Genomic DNA, 18,080 nt, shown 5'->3' on the forward strand with positions numbered 1-18,080 from the left:
TTGTAAAGCGCTTTGAGAGTCTCGAAAAGCGCTATATAAATGCAATCTATTATTATTATTAAAAACAAAGATTAGACTATCTGCTGATATTTAAGTGCCATTAAAGACAAAATTCAATCAGAAGATGGTTTATGAAGGCCCGCATACCATTTTACACAACTAACTACTAATTTACTAATTTTCTTTAAATAAAGATGCTCAAGATTGTATCATTTTTGCTGTTCTTTGTGGTCTTCGCTGTCTGGTTGTTCATTCATACATTTATTTACAAAAATATGACTTTAGATCAACAGTTCATTCTCAAAAGAGCTGTAACCCTGAAGGATTGAAAAGAAACAATCCCATTATCATTTAATCATCTAAGAAAGCGAAAGCAGGACCCCGAGTGATGGATCAGATGGAGGGATTTCGTGTTGGACGAATGATCTGAGGATCCTCCAGCTGCGGTGATCCGAAGCTCTGCCTGACAGCCCTGCTACAGACAAGCGGTGCCATGCACCAGACCACAGGTGATGGCCTGGCTGCATCAGCAGTCAGTTCAGATCTACCCAAGGCACGTGGCAGTGTGTGCAGACAGCAGCCTGCAGGCTAAATAAGGCTCTGGCACCGTTATCTAGCATACTGGGATGCAGCTCAAAATCACAAACCTTATAAGGCTGCAGTTGGCTGTCTGGATGTCCCATTTCTGTGTTTTGTGTTTGTGCGAGCCTGTATATGTTGTTGTGTTTTATTTGTTTAATGGTGGGCTGGTCAGCATCAGTATGTACCATCTAATAATAGCAGCAGCTTGAAAACTGTTACCACAGCCCCCCTCAAAACACAGTATACACATGCCACAAACACCCCTTTAATCCGGCTTAATGTCCTCCTTAAAGTATCTGCCTTCACAAATATTTATTGTAGACTGGCTGAGATAGTTTCACTTGGTTCCAAGACCAGTGGCACCCACATGATTCAAGAAAACATCTAAATGATCTATTAAGCAGCACTTAAACTCGTATTAACATATCTTCTGTCACTTTCTAGAATTAAATGTCAGAAAATGGATTAAAAAGCCAATTATGTATATTATGTAAGCAAATACTCCAATTTCCGAGAACACTAATAAGAACTGAACACTGTGTTTTATATTATAAATAAAAAAATAAATGGGTATAAATTCTAGAGTACAATGAATAAAAGAATAACCATCCAGCCATTCTCTTCCGCTTATCCTTTTTAGGGTCCTGGACCCTGGAGAGGTCGCCAGTCTGTTGCAGGGCTAACACATACAGACAGACAACCATTTGCACTCACACCTATGGGAAATTTAGAGTTTCCAATTAACCTATCCCCACTAACTGGATGTCTTTGGACAGTGGGAGGAAGCCGGAGTGCCCAGAGAAAACCAACGCAAACACGGGGAGAACATGCAAACTCCACACAGAAAGACTTCTTGCTGTGCAGCAGCAGTGCTAACCACCGTGCTGCCTAAAAGAATAACATAGGAGAAAATTAGCTCCAGATTCAGACTGTTTTAAATTTATGCATGTCTTAATTCATGATTTTATTAATTTTTGATTAATTAGGATTTCATAATTAACAATAAAAACGGAATTAAAATTAAATATTAATCATTTTATTATTTTATTAAAATTAGGTTTTGTTTAGAATAAATGAATGCAACCCCACCCCCCAAAAAACACTTATATCTCAAAAATTAAAACTTGCTTTCTTTTACGCAGACCTGTTGTGATTAATGTTGTGTTAGCTACGGTGGCCCCTAGAGACAAAGCACGTACAAACTCCAAAACACTTGCAAACTCCAAAACACTTGCAAACCCCAAAACACTTGCAAACCCCAAAACACTTGCAAATTCCAAAACACAATGGAAGTGCTGCAGGACGCTAGGGGCAGTGTTGAGCTTTTGTTACCTAGTAACTACACAAGCCAGGAAGTATCAATGACCGGATTTTGGGCTGTATCCCAGGGTCAGGGTCTGCAGCATTAAAGGCCGCATTTTAAGGCCGATTACGTCACAGCGACACCACGAAGGCTGCTCGAAATGCGGCCCTCAAATGCGTCCTTAATTTCCCTGAATTTTAAGGATGGGTCGGTGTAGCCTTCATGGCCCAACATATCCCAGATTTCATAGCGCGGCGGTGGTGTGGATAATTTTGCCGAAAAAAACGGCGGAAGCGGAGCCGCCGAAGAGTAAACTACCAGAAGTAAGTACTGAATATTATGTCACTTATTTATGCACAAATGTTTTTATAATGAAGAACATTAAAACATTACTGTTGGCCACATGTCGGGAAAGTTATGTGACATTAGCGATGTTTGTACTAACTTGGTTTTAGAGCCTTTACTTTAAAATATACACCGTTCAATAGTTGACTTTAATCTTACAGAGAATGTGATGATTTTATGGATAATTAAAGTCAGTCATATATCCACAAACACAAGAAGCTGAAAGTCAGTGATGCTGCTCGGTTTGCAGTCCTGAATATCACGGCACAAGCAGGATTCACTGCACTGTTAATGTTAGCTATGTTATATTGCTGCCTGTGTTCGGTTGTTTGAATGAGCTGACGGTTCACTCGTTAAGCTGAAAGAAAGATGCTTTAATCACAGGAGTCACACACGTGTCCACTGTACCAGCTGGGAACTCTTCTTGTTTCGTAATAACACAAACACTAAATCCTCCTTCTTTTGTGCTGTTTTGTAGCAGTGTCTACACCTGAGACTGTCACCTGTCTGTCTGTCCTGCACTCTCTCTCTGTTTCTTTCTCTCTGATTGTGGAATAAAAGTATGAACATGTATTTATAAGTTACACTTGTGTTTGAATCCTGCAGCTTATCACACATTTGATTTCCATGTGTGACAACTGCAAGTGTCCAGAGTGAGGACAGACTGAGGGACCCACTGCTGCACATCATCTGTGAGGCTTTGCACCCCTGATGATCCACCAGGACAAACTCAGCAGTGTGTGAGGAAGAGGAGGAGGAAGAGCCAGCAGCAGCTGACAGATGGAGAGAATAGACAGACTGTTCCCTGTTTGTGAAGGACTGCTAGAAAAGTTTAAAATAACTAATTGTCTGTCCTGAGTATTTTGGATTAGTAGTACTGCTGTGTTTGTTGTATCATATTGCTGTAATTGTTTATATGCTTTATGTATTCTGAGGTAAGTTAATTTATAGTGTTACATCATATTCTATAAGGATGTTATGTGTTTGTGTACTTTCTGCCCAGTTTGACCCATTTAGCAGAAGTCAGCCTGTTTAAGGCTCTGATATCTATTCTGTATGACTTAAAGCAGTTATGACATGGTCTGATTTTCTCACCCAATAAAGGAATATTTCATATATCAGTCTACTCTTCATTTTATCAGAAACAGTTATCACAGCTTGTACATTTTCTTTTTATAAATATATGTAAGCAATGAGCCAAATTTAGTAATGCCAACATACTGAAGGAACAACATTTGTCTCTTATATATGATACACCTATATATGCACTGTCAAAGATACTTGTCTTTGAGTGAAGATTTAAGTTATAAGACCTATAAATAACTGCAACTTGAATCTGTACTGAAGCTCAGTATCTGACACAGAGTTCATGTTCACTGCTGTAATAGCTAATAATGATTAATATAATAACTATAATATTGGCCATATTATATTTACATTACCAAAGTGATATGACTTTAGTCTCATGAACAACATTAGCTAATTGTTATTTACTAGCTAATCTTAAATGACTGTTCAGTACAGAAATGAAGCCCAAAAATCATGTTTTACTGTCCTGTGGTCTCAGCCTCAGATACTTATCAAATCACACAAAGCTCTTGTAGAAACAAACAAACAAATGAACAAAATATGTTCTCCTTCATTTCTGTCAAACAAAGTTGTATGACACGTTTCCAGCGGTTAGTATCATGGTTACTAGGCAACCTGGGAAGCGCGACGGAGACTAGACCGTCCCATACAGACAAACTTGCCGTTTATTTTGCAAATCAAGCTCAACACTGCCCCTAGCGTCCTGGAGCACTTCCATTGTGTTTTGGATTTTGCAAGTGTTTTGGAGTTTGTCTGTGAAGGTTCTCAGTCATCCAGGTCATCGTAGTCAAAGGAGCTTGCAAAGAAAAGCGTCTGGACTTCTTTAAGTTACTTGAAGACGTTTCACCTCTCATCCGAGAAGCTTCTTCGGTTCTAAGGTCAAATGGTGGAGAGTCCCAGATATAAACCTAGTGGGAGTATCCCCCCACAGAGGGACAAAAGGACCCCCTGATGATCCTCTAATCCACCTTGGCTCAGGCGATTGTGTTTTGGAGTTTGCAAGTGTTTTGGAGTTTGCATGTGTTTTGGAGTTTGCAAGTGTTTTGGAGTTTGCAAGTGTTTTGGAGTTTGTACGTGGTTTGCCACCGTAGTTAGCCCCTAAAAAAGCCCCCCCCCCCCAAAAAAAACAAAAAAACAAAAAACCAAAACAAACAAAAAAACCCCAGTCAGAGTGAAATTTTCAGTTTTAGCAAATAGCAGCTTGCTGCAGTAGGGAATAAGAAGTATAAACGTTCGCTGATAAAAGCCGAGGCTGACGAAGATGATGGGGAGCATTCACTTTATTCTTATGATAAAAAAAAAAAAATCATAACTACTGGAGGCTGCCAATGACAAATTTGGTTTAGCATTCGAATTAAAAGAATGACATTTAACTTAAAGTTATGTATACTGGGAAACATACGATTATGATTGATGAGGTTAATATAACACCTGAGGGTAAATAAACAGATAACTAACACATGGTTTCAGATCTGTCTTCATGGACATGAGCTATGTCTTCCCGAGTTCCCTTCATGATTAAAAACAACAACAACAACAACAACAACAACAACAACGATAACAAAACAGCTTTGCTACTGCCCGTCTGGTGCAGCGATGGTGTATGTCTACACGCTGAGTACATCTGAAATGATTCATAGCAATATCTACCCCGCTTCAACTCCACCCACTGCCTACTGGGGAGTATGAAGACGTGCACTACTGTGAGTCTGAATATATAAATACTAGGAAGTGGTGTAACTTAAAATATACCTACAGTCAGAGTGGGAGCTTGCTGCCTGGGCCATTAATTGAGAGGAAGTCAGCATTATCCTTTACCATGTGGACATGTTTTTTTTTTTCCTTTTTAGTTCCAGGCACTTACAGAAAGTAGCTCTCTTGTTTACATGTGTGCATTTCTCACTTCCTCTTAACTACAAAATACCCCAAACACAAGAACAAACCTGATAGTAACACTGCAGACGAGTTCTAGCCTTGAAAATTGGAAATTGAAAACGCAACATCCTTCTTTTATAGATTTTTGTTTCATATCACCACACACACACACACACACACACACACACACACACACACACACACACACACACACACACACACACACACACACACACACACACACACACACACACACCTTGATTGTTGGCTGAGGTAAGTAACCTAGCAACAGCCTGCCGGACTCAACAGGTTGTGCTCACGGGAAGGAGAGGACAAACAATGAACAGGACTGGAAATGACAATGTCCTCCTTTTGAGGAAGATTTACCTTCAGACTGTGCAGTAGGGTAACAAAAGAAAAAGCAGAACTAACAGGAAGCTTCATGTTCTCACTGACTGGGGGCTGGAGTTCTTTTGGCTATATTTGAACTAACTCTTTGGATAACAGAGATACAGGGACTAAACTGTGTTTATCATTTGAGAACTAATGAGACTGTATCACCATTGCCACTGACAATTTCCCCCTGCTTCATATAGCTTAATCTATATGATCTCAATTTATTAGCAGGTTTACATTTTATACTAATAACTGAATTCTGCTAAATAGTGGAAAAAGCTTTAATATAACCATTGGTCCCACACAAACAAGCAATTAGTTATACTGATTTCTGGTGTTAGTAAAACTTTCAAATAAATAGATTATTTTAACCCTCTGGCCCTGATCAAAATCACTACCCTTTCAGCTTGTTCGTGGCCAAAAATGGCCACCCCTTGTTTACGTTTACAAAATGCTATAAAATTCATATATATTAAGAAAAATTCCCACTTTTTTTGACATGATTTTTTAGATTAGTACCAGTGCTGTTCATGAAAATCAAAATTTCATTCAAATTCATAATTTTAACCCTTTAAATACCAGTTAGATCACATAATCCTAGGAACTCATAAATGGAAAAAATCACAAAACCCCAATTTTTTTCCAAATAAAACATGCCATCTGATTTACTTTCTAACCATGATGGAGGTTAGATGCATAGCAATAATTAACAGTATCAATGACTTTTATACATCTTTGTTTTTTTGTGCAGTGACAGAAAAACATAAAAACTTCCTCTCAGCTTGTTCGTGGCCAAAAATGGCCACCCCTTGTTTACGTTTACAAAATGCTATAAAATTCATATATATTAAGAAAAATTCCCACTTTTTTTGACATGATTTTTTAGATTAGTACCAGTGCTGTTCATGAAAATCAAAATTTCATTCAAATTCATAATTTTAACCCTTTAAATACCAGTTAGATCACATAATCCTAGGAACTCATAAATGGAAAAAATCACAAAACCCCAATTTTTTTCCAAATAAAACATGCCATCTGATTTACTTTCTAACCATGATGGAGGTTAGATGCATAGCAATAATTAACAGTATCAATGACTTTTATACATCTTTGTTTTTTTGTGCAGTGACAGAAAAACATAAAAACTTCCTCTCAGCTTGTTCGTGGCCAAAAATGGCCACCCCCTGTTTACATTTACAAAATGCTATAAAATTCATATATATTAAGAAAAATTTCCACTTTTTTTGACATGATTTTTTAGATTAGTACCAGTGCTGTTCATCAAGACCAAAATTTCATTCAAATTCATAATTTTAACCCTTTAAATACCAGTTAAATCAAATAATCCTAGGAACTCATAAATGGAAAAAATCACAAAACCCCAATTTTTTTCCAAATAAAACATGCCATCTGATTTACTTTCTAACCATGATGGAGGTTAGATGCATAGCAATAATTAACAGTATCAATGACTTTTATACATCTTTGTTTTTTTGTGCAGTGACAGAAAAACATAAAAACTTCCTCTCAGCTTGTTCGTGGCCAAAAATGGCCACCCCCTGTTTACATTTACAAAATGCTATAAAATTCATATATATTAAGAAAAATTTCCACTTTTTTTGACATGATTTTTTAGATTAGTACCAGTGCTGTTCATCAAGACCAAAATTTCATTCAAATTCATAATTTTAACCCTTTAAATACCAGTTAAATCAAATAATCCTAGGAACTCATAAATGGAAAAAAATCACAAAACCCCAATTTTTTTCCAAATAAAACATGCCATCTGATTTACTTTCTAACCATGGTGGAGGTTAGATGTATAACAATAATTAAAAGTATCAATGAGTTTTATGCATCTTTGTTTTTTTGTGCAGTGACAGAAAAACATAAAAACTTCCAAAAATGGCCACCCCCTGTTTACATTTACAAAATGCTATAAAATTCATATATATTAAGAAAAAGTTCCCCTTTTTTTGACATGATTTTTTTAGATTAGTATCAGCGCTGTTCATCAAGACCAAAATTTAATTCAAATCCAGACTTTTAACCCTTTAAATCACAGTTAAATTACATAATTTTAATGATTTACAAAGGGATAAAAGCATAAAATCCCCATTTTTTTTCTAAATAATACATGCAAACTGATTTATTTTCTAACCATGATGGAGGTTAGATGCATAGCAATAATTAAAAGTATCAATGAGTTTTATGTATCTTTGGTTTTTTGTGCAGTGACAGAAAAACAAAAAAAAATCCCTCTAATTTTGTTCGTGGCCAAAAATGGCCACCCATGTTTACGTTTTCAAAATACTATAAAATTCATATATATTAACACATTTTTCTACTTTCATTGACTTGATGTTTTAGATTAGTATCAGCGCTGTTCATCAAGACCAAAATTTAATTCAAATCCAGACTTTTAACCCTTTAAATACCAGTTAAATTACATAATTTTAATGATTTACAAAGGGATAAAGGGATAAAGGGATAAAAGCATAAAATCCCCATTTTTTTCCTAAATAATACATGCAAACTGATTTATTTTCTAACCATGATGGAGGTTAGATGCATAGCAATAATTAAAAGTATCAATGAGTTTTATGTATCTTTGGTTTTTTGTGCTGTGACAGAAAAACAAAAAAACCCTCTCATTTTGTTCGTGGCCAAAAATGGCCACCCCTGTTTACGTTTTCAAAATACTATAAAATTCATATATATTAAAACATTTTTCTACTTTCATTGACTTGATGTTTTAGATTAGTATCAGTGCTGTTCATCAAGACCAAAATTTAATTCAAATCCAGACTTTTAACCCTTTAAATACCAGTTAAATTACATAATTTTAATGATTTACAAAGGGATAAAGGGATAAAGGGATAAAAGCATAAAATCCCCATTTTTTTCCTAAATAATACATGCAAACTGATTTATTTTCTAACCATGATGGAGGTTAGATGCATAGCAATAATTAAAAGTATCAATGAGTTTTATGTATCTTTGGTTTTTTGTGCTGTGACAGAAAAACAAAAAAACCCTCTCATTTTGTTCGTGGCCAAAAATGGCCACCCCTGTTTACGTTTTCAAAATACTATAAAATTCATATATATTAAAACATTTTTCTACTTTCATTGACTTGATGTTTTAGATTAGTATCAGTGCTGTTCATCAAGACCAAAATTTAATTCAAATCCAGACTTTTAACCCTTTAAATACCAGTTAAATTACATAATTTTAATGATTTACAAAGGGATAAAGGGATAAAGGGATAAAAGCATAAAATCCCCATTTTTTTCCTAAATAATACATGCAAACTGATTTATTTTCTAACCATGATGGAGGTTAGATGCATAGCAATAATTAAAAGTATCAATGAGTTTTATGTATCTTTGGTTTTTTGTGCTGTGACAGAAAAACAAAAAATCCCTCTCATTTTGTTCGTGGCCAAAAATGGCCACCCATGTTTACGTTTTCAAAATACTATAAAATTCATATATATTAAAACATTTTTCTACTTTCATTGACTTGATTTTTTAAATTAGCACCAGTCCTAGTCATGAAAACCAAAATATAATTAAAATTTAGATATTATACGCTTTGAACTGGGTGTGGTTCCCAATCAGCCAGAGTTCACACCCAGTTTCACACCTTGGCTCAGGCGATTAGAGGATCATCAGGGGGTCCCTTTGTCCCTCTTGGGGGGGGGGGGGGACACTCCCACCTTCTTGCCATATTGCCAGAATAAATGGTCTGGAAGCTGTTAGGTTGACTTACAGCAGTAGCAACGTCTGCACCTGCATAAACTCCAGGACACGTTTACAAACAGTGTTTGTTGTTGTTTGCGCTGCAGCTGCAGGTTTGAACTGTGCAAAATGTCCTGTGATTGGGGTTTTTTTTGTTTTTGTTTTTGTTTCTAGAGTTAATATTTTGGGTATGGTCTCTTTTTATGAAAAATACAAGAGTAAAAGTGCTTTTCACATGTGCTTCAAAGCTAAGTTTGACTGGGAACCTCAAAGCTCAATATCCTGCATCCACAGGAATTCACTGCAGCCTATGTAATGTTTGATGCGTCATTATTTATTCCAGTCTATCTTGCAAATACATGTTTGTGCTGCAATGTCATGCACAAACACAAACTATCAGATCCTTAAGACCAAACCTATGTCAAAATTGTTTCATTATATTGGTCCATTGGAGTGTGGTAACCCATCAAACGCCCCTAGTGGAAACCAAGAATATTACATGAAATTGCTTGCTTGGCACAAAATGGGCCAAGGATGTCATTTGGTGAAAAACATTAAAAACTACAATTTTCATGTGTTGAGTTTAGAATGAAAGCAATTTTACCTAAATCGAATGATATAGTACTGCCAGTAACAAGGAATCAAAAAAGGTGGTTATAATGGGTTTCAATTGGCCAAAAATGGCCACCATCAGTAAAATGGGAACAATGTGGTGTATAGTGAATATTATTGACATTATTAAGTTGAAATGTTGAAAATTAAAAAAATTTTAAAAAATGCACACCTTTGGAAAGTTTCATTCCATTTGCATTAACAGAACAAAAATGGTTGAAAACCGAATAAAGAAAGTGGCCAAAAATGGCCAGATAGGAACCAGAGGCAGAGTAAGAATCATATATGGCCATATGGCCTGGTCTAAAAGCAGAGACCTTTCATATCCTATAATCTGGTTTCCCACATGGTGATATAACCTTGAAAGTTTACCAAAATGCACTTTTTGAAGTTTTCTCTAGTGAGAACAACATCCTGGGCACCAGTGCTTTTTGTTTACTCTACATCACTGATGTTAAATACTGCCAGCGTTGTTACTGAAACTATGATACACTCCATGATCTCGATGGTCAAAATGAGATTTCGTTTCTTATGATGCTTGGAATTGTATTGTTGTAGCATCTATACCAGTATAAAGTGCCTGCAGGAGATCGTTGTTGTGATTTGGTGCTATATAAATAAAATGTAATTGAATGGGTTAACAGATATGGTTGGAGTTTGAGCTTCATGGAGAAAAAAATATTTGTCTGCATATATCTTTAATATATTTCTTTAAATTTAAACACATAAACTGACATTATTATTAGAAGTTGGCACCGTCTTCCATGTAAACTTGGTTCTTGAAGGATTGCTCCAGCTATTATGTAGTCCTTGTAGATAAGGGAGCGCTGAAAATAGCTTCTTCTACTTTTTTATTAAAAATGCAAAGGTTATTTTATCCAGTGGGAACTTTTCCAGTTTTTCTAATTTGACATGGAATGACAGATACCGAGTTAAACACTGTTCATATACATTCATGAAGGTGTCTCTTGATACTAAACTTTGTCTCTTGATACTAAACTTTGACAGTGTTATGCCTGCCTCCCCCAGCGTTCTTACTCCGTTAGCTCTTCACTTTAGTTTACCGTTTCTGGACCTTTTCGTGTAATGGAGTTTGCCTGTGCATTATTTCTTTTTAAGAATGTACCAGTTTGTTAATTTGATCAAGATTACTTTCTCCTTCTTGTTTTTTCAGCCTAATGATGACTTTCCTTTTACTTGTATTGAAACTTTTTTGGACTATATACTGTATGCCGATGAACATCTGCCAAATGAAAATGAAACACCTGGAAACAGCTCCAGCCCTTTCATCTCCGTAATATTCCTGAAAGTTACACAAAAGCAGACCACACGTGGCTATTTACCTTAATCGGTTAATTATTCAATAACTTGTGATCACAAGTTAGAGAGACTTTGGTTAGTTTTACTGGAAAGCATTAATCCACAATATAAGACAACAAAAAATTACTTTATCTCAGAAGTCTAGCTATCTATACTATTGCGGCTTACAGTAGTGCTTACAGTACCTCTGTAGTTAGGCTTTCTTTCTACCCACAACATCTGAACTGGTCACTTGTTTGACAGCTCATACCTGGTATCTAACAAGGTATAAACCTAAAATTTAACATGCTAAGATATAGCACTTGTTTTTTTGGGGTTTTTTTTTTCTCTGATGTGATCTTGGAGTCATTTTGCTTGGATAACCACTCCTGGTGAGATTGTAGCATTGTGTTAACATTCATCTGTCCTCTTAATTCCTAAGGAAGTAGTAAGAGTGTACTTACTTCTTTGCAGGGCTGTACAGAGCTCAGAATAAATGTTCTTTGTCACGTGACTATGTGTGTTACGACTCCTGGTGTAATGCTGTTTAATATGCAAATCTCAGTGTACAGGTACTTCTCCGTGATTGGTGGATCCAGAAGAAGGATCATACGGATTGGCTAACCAGCTGGAGATGGCTCATATGATGACACCGCCATGGACAGCCAGTCATTCATCCTTGCCTCATTCCAACCAGCAGACCAGGAGTACAGGAGCATGTAAGGGTGGACTGCCTTTTTGTTTGATTATAGTTTTCTCCTGTTTTTCGTCGTTAGGGAGGCAAGTTGCTTTCATTTAGTTTGATTCTTTTGGTTAGTTAAGTTTGGTAAATCCTCGAGATAGGCTCCTTTTGTTTGTTGTTTTGGCGTTAGGTCCACCCCGAAGCTATAACCAGCTCTTCTTTTGTGTCAAATAACCTAATGAATCAACATATTGTAAATAAATCATTATTAAACTTCACCAATTGTGTGATGTGGCTGCTCGGGGTCTGACGAGGATGGATCACCCTTATGTTGTGGTCTGGCCACCCCTAGACGGGCTATAACAGTGTGTAACATAAAGGGCCGAGTTTAATTAAATGAATCAAGATGAGAAAGAAACTCCTAGAAATTCATAAGCAACACGGTGAGTCACAAAAATCAGCAACTGTAATGACAAGACTGCGTAAAAGAGAGTTCCCACTTCTTGCCATTGCAATCTTTTTGTAAATACAGATAGTGGAACACGTCGTAGAGCCAGATTAAATCTATGATTAAAACGGCTGTTGGCTATTTGCCTGTAATTCCATCATGATGTATTTTCCCACAAAAAATTCTTCCTGCTGTTTTGACAGCAGCATATATGGTTCTTCCTATCAACATCAATGACAAACATTTCTGTGTGCTGTCAGTACTTCAGAAGAATAAAATTCTTTTCTACAGGCCAGAACAAGAAACTCAGTCATAAAAACAGCACAAAAACCAACATATTCCTTTAGAGCATCTAAAATACATTTTACAGAGTACAACTGAGAGCACAGACAGTCTCCAATGCACCATAGAGATACCATTATGTCTGCCCTGACCCAAAACAATGTTTACAACCTTAGCCTACAGGTTTGTCGAAATGCAGTGTAGAAAACAGCTAACTTTGTCACGGGAAGAGGAACCTAGCAAAAAAGTAAGAAACACTTTCTAATCACACAAAAATCACAAAATGCACCAGATTTAGCAATATAAGAACAACCGAGTGTGGGGTCCTTCAGCAATCACACAGTGTAGAGAGCTTAAAGGACAATGTTGGTGGTAGAGAGAGTGTCGGGTGGGCAGAAAATATAAGGAAATCAAAAATAAATAAGGCATTGGACAGAGAGGGTATGGAAAGGCCCAGCGTGGGCGCTGTCATGGCCGGTTAAGTGGACAGGCAGCCCTGCTGGAGCTCTGTTATCTGTCTGCCGCAGAAAGTCAACCAGCAGAGAGGAGGGTATATGAGTGTGTGTGTGTGTGTGTGAGGGGGTTCTGCTCTAAGGCAGGACACACACTGTGAGAAAGCTTTTTATTGCATGTTCTGTAAACAATCTCAGATGAATAAGTCTTTTCATATGGACATTGTCAGTTTAATCTTTCCAAGTACTTTTAGCAACTTAAACATCTTTATCTAAATCTAGTTTAATCATATTGATTCTCCGTGGGTTCTTTTTAAATCCATGCCTGCAATTACTGTAACAAAGTATACAATTCCAAAAAGCAGTTACCAGGGCTTGGCCACAGCTCAGAGAGCTGCTAGGGCCAATTCTGAAACTGTATATGCTTTCAAAAATCAATATTATATCACAGTCTCTAATTACAGCCTGAGGCTTGATGCAGATCTTCATTAATGAGCCTAAATGACACATTAGCAATTGACGTGGGGAAACAGAATACTTCATTACCATATTGATTCTCAGGCAAAACTTCAGATAGCCAATTGTCAGGCTGAATTAACACGTGGTTGCTGTGAGCCGTGCTATTACTTCAGGTGCCAGAGATACTTAATAAGCATGTGTCAGTGTTAATGATCACATGTGTGACAATATCATCTGGAATCATTACGGTGTGCTGCTGTACAGCCACAGAGCTGTCAGTGATGGAAGCGGCACTCACAAAAGAAACATTATTTAACGGGGCAAAGACAGTATCATTAATCGAGGACAGGACTAAATCTGTTTTCATTTTCATTGGGCTGACTCTCGATAAATTACACTGAAGACCTAAATAGTTGATGAAAAAAAGAGCGTGGTGGCAAATAACCATTCTGCATTTAAAGTTGATTATAGTGGCAAACTTCTCTAAGAAGCCTGCAGACTGAGTCTATCCTTTTCTAAGTTTGGGTCTTATTATCTCCCATCTTCTGATTTTGCTGACAATGCTTGCTTTGAGTTTTTATCCATTGCATCCCCTCATGACTGAATACATAAAGTGGATTCTTTATGAAAATGGCAGATGTACCTCATGCCTTCTGTGGATTTGTTCTGATAGTTGCAGTAGAGCTGCGGTGTACCCAGCATTGCTTCGGTGAAGACTGCCAGGAATCCCAAAGTCTCCACGAACAAAACCGAGTCCAGGAGGAGGTAGGTGATGTACGCTGCCACCAGAGTGAAGGCCAGCACGCACTGCACATAGTCCACAAAACGACTCCATGACCAGAAGTAGTTCCAGTCAAAATCTAAAGGTGCATAACATGAGAGACACAGAAATGAGATTAAAAATCATTCTTCTAAAAAAATTCATTTAAAAAAATGGTTCCTAATGGTCTAATCCCAACTATGGAAGGCACTTTTATTTATACACTGCTTTTCCAATCTTAAACTGCATCCGTTAATACCAGAGACTATAAAAAGTCAGTAAATTTATGTGATTACGATTTTAAAAAAATGCTGGCAACCAATGAGCACACACGATACCAGTGACTGACATCTGACAGGCCAATAAAAACATTTGATGGTTTCCCAGATAACTGGCTCCTGGAATGTTCACTACTGACCAACCGTCAGTCTTCACAGTGATCTGTGATAAGCAATCCTCCATGTTTTGATGCAGCTTTACTGAATACTCAAAGTCCTTCAGACTATTGGCCACATTTAACTATGCATTGATGCAGTGCTTTATTCTGTACACTTCAAGCTCATTATTTATCTCACATCAACATATAGATTAATGCAAACTCCATGCAAAAGGCCCAAGTCGGTGATTTAACCAGGAAATGCTGTTCACAGCACCACCATGCCACCAATGGTCACCACTGGAACCACTGGGTTGATCCTAATTGCTAAGTGCCTAAGCGAGTTAAAATACCTACACCTAACCAGATGGAGTTAAATTAGCCCCTAACCAGGAAGACATGGCCTTCTTTTACTGTGGAGAGACTTTCATCTGATGTAATTAAATGAAATTTAAATACATGACCCTAATCAGGTGAATTCAGTTGGATTTACTCTGTTAGAATATTTTTTTATTGCCAAAATTCTGAAAACAGTACCCCAGAATACGTCATTAAATTGTTGCATTTGGGGTAAATGTTCTTGTAACTTGTAATTTAATTCAAAAAAGTTTCATCCTCAGTGGATGAGCTCTGCAAACCTTTTAGTAATCTGCACATTAAGTTGTATTATTTCTTGTGTAGAAGGTGTATTTTTCTTATAGGTAGGGCAGAATTTTAACATTCATAATTAAAATCCCAAATGCTTATTACCATTTGGAAATGATGTTCGAGTCATCGTTTAATAGTCAAAGGCAATTTTGTGGTGCCAATTTTTATTAATTTTCTTGTTTTCTAGCACTGGAGACAAGGGATCATCTACTAATCCTCTCTGTTTTTATTTATTTATTTATTGAAGCCTCAAGTTGATAAAATTAAACAAACTACTGCTGTCATTTTTTATTTAATTAAATAACTACAAAATTTAATATGCCACAATTTCCTTCTCATAATCAGAACACACACCATGTTACCATGCAACAAATATCTGAGCCGGGCCCCACTGGAATCAGTTCTCATTAAGATTATTGTAAAACAGAAATATTTTACTTGGGGGGGGGAGGAAGAGAGAACGTGGTGAAAAACTGGAGTGTGTGACAGTCAGCCGAGGTTATGTTTCTTTTCCGTTGTAGTAATGGGATGAATGGGAATAGAGACACTGATGAATGATTTAAACCCTGTTATCAGTCCCAATGCCTCTCATGTGCATTCTTGCGTGTGTAATTATTAGGTAAAGAATCTGATCACAGCAGCACTGTCTTCCTGTAATAAGCAAACAAGCCAATACTAATCACACTGTTATGTCTCCTGGCTTCATCGCCTAAGACTCAACTTTAACTGAAGGAAACGGTGACAATAATTCAACTTTGCCTATAAAGTCTTTGATGACTAAACACATGCGATATATCTTTATGGTATTAAGGCAGTGAAACCAGAACACAAGTAAAAAATTAGGAGAGTGAAAGCTTTAACCATGAAAGTCCAATCATGGCTGAACTCCCACTGCTGCATCTCAAATGCAATTTCTACAAGCAACAAATGTAATCGAGCTGATTTACTTAATCATGTCTAAATGAGGCTTTGCTTATCTAAGTGGCACATCTAAGTGCTCCACGAAGGCCAACTGCATAGACCTGTATAGGCCTCCTGAGAAAAGCCTATGAACTGCAGAAGAAAAACAGAAAACAATACCAAATGCCAACCATTGTTTAGCTCAACTAAATGCCTGAATTGGACAATCCCTTTCTTTTTTTTTCTTCTAAATTTCACACAGACTTGATAAAATCTGAAGTAATAGAGTGGAAATGTTTATGACATTTCAGTTTAAGAGTGAATGGATGGTTGTTTCATTACAGAATTAATGGCAACCGATTCTGACATTTCGATGGCATTTCCACATATATTTACGAAACTGTGCCAGAAACCCAGCTCTTTAAAACTGAGCCAATTCAATTGTATCTCTTTGAAAGCAAAGCTAAACAAATACAACAAATGTAATTGAATTCTCAAAAAGCCATTTAAAGCAGGTCGTAGCCTGCCAATCCAGCACACACTAAGATTTTACCATGGAAAAAAAAATCAGTATCCAAGATGGTAACACAATATAGTATTGAACAAAAGGAAAGTGGAGCTTTCAGTTAGAGCAGGGCGATATGACCAAAAATATTTATCACGATATACATTTGAAAATTTGCAATAACGATATAACTGACGATATAATTGACACTAGACAAAATACTTTACAACTCCACAACTTATTAGTGCAAAAAACCCCATCAATGTATTTTCACTTAAACAAGCAGCTGTTTTTTATGTGCATTAAAGTTATATAAAAATGTAACAGTGCAAATTCCTTGCTGACAATTTAACCAAAAGGCATTTCCAGTGGAAATTGGCCGACATATCCTCAGCATAACCATGTATAATATCCACAAAACTTAAAAAGAGGTTATACACACACACTACGGTAATATTATGTTGAATATGTAATGCTCCGATAATCCATCAAGCGGTGCGGGTTCGTAGCTTAGCAAAGTCGTACTAAAACATTTGACAGATTGTCGAGCGCCGTGTACATAAAATCGTTTCGAGGTCAGTAAACACAACCAGAATTCATACATAAGGCACACGGGATTATAAGGGGCACTGTCGACTTTCAGAAAAATCAAAGGATTGATATTAAGTGTGCTGTACTTTCCAAACAACACGGTAATAATGACGGCCCGCTAGCATGCTCTACCAAAAAAAGTGCTTTGTTGTGTATCTGACGGACGAAAGCTAAACCAGTGCCACACCACTGAAGTTGCAGCATTTTTACAAACCAATTCTGGTTCATCTGTTTCATTCAACGATCCACTTTCACCCTTCTCATTCTGCGTCACCGCCATGTGCGTATGTAAACAAAGGCACTGCGCACGCGCGTTTTACCCACATTCTATCGAGATTTTTCATTTTCCTATTGTTGCCCAAAATTACACCGGTATTACTGTGAACGGTACGATATAGCCCAGCCCTACTTTCAGTGGTACGTTGGAGCATGTACTTACTCCTGTTCTGAGTTTAATTAAGAATACCCACAGACAGCTGTTATGTGTGCTCTAAAGCAGTGTTTATACTGCAGGCGTAGATATCTGGTGTGGTTGTGAAGCCCTGCTTGCAGCTGAGCCAAAGGACTATGAATCTGGGCGCGCCAGCACCAGGCTGGCACTCTGTGATAACAGCCAAATATAGTCAGAAGTGATGAAGGGCAATCAAACATCAACACCAACCTAGAGCTAAAGCCATCACACCAAGTACAAAACTGAATATGATGACTGCAGGTAATGAAAACAATGGGTATG

The 18,080-nt window shown here is 37.1% G+C and overlaps 1 protein-coding gene across 2 annotated transcripts in view; it reads right to left on the bottom strand.

Moving 5' to 3' along the window:
* The window catches only part of slc66a2 (solute carrier family 66 member 2), a 43,982-nt gene that overhangs the window by 10,533 nt on the left and 15,369 nt on the right, over window positions 1-18,080 (bottom strand). For both annotated transcript variants that reach the window (XM_006806048.3, XM_006806047.3), the window contains one exon: window positions 14,211-14,427. In XM_006806048.3, the coding sequence (XP_006806111.1) occupies window positions 14,211-14,427 (217 nt within the window). The remainder of the gene's footprint in view (window positions 1-14,210; window positions 14,428-18,080) is intronic.

The sequence above is a fragment of the Neolamprologus brichardi genome, chromosome 22, assembly GCF_056152115.1.
Source record: "Neolamprologus brichardi isolate AB-2024 chromosome 22, ASM5615211v1, whole genome shotgun sequence".
Lineage (NCBI taxonomy): Eukaryota > Metazoa > Chordata > Actinopteri > Cichliformes > Cichlidae > Neolamprologus > Neolamprologus brichardi.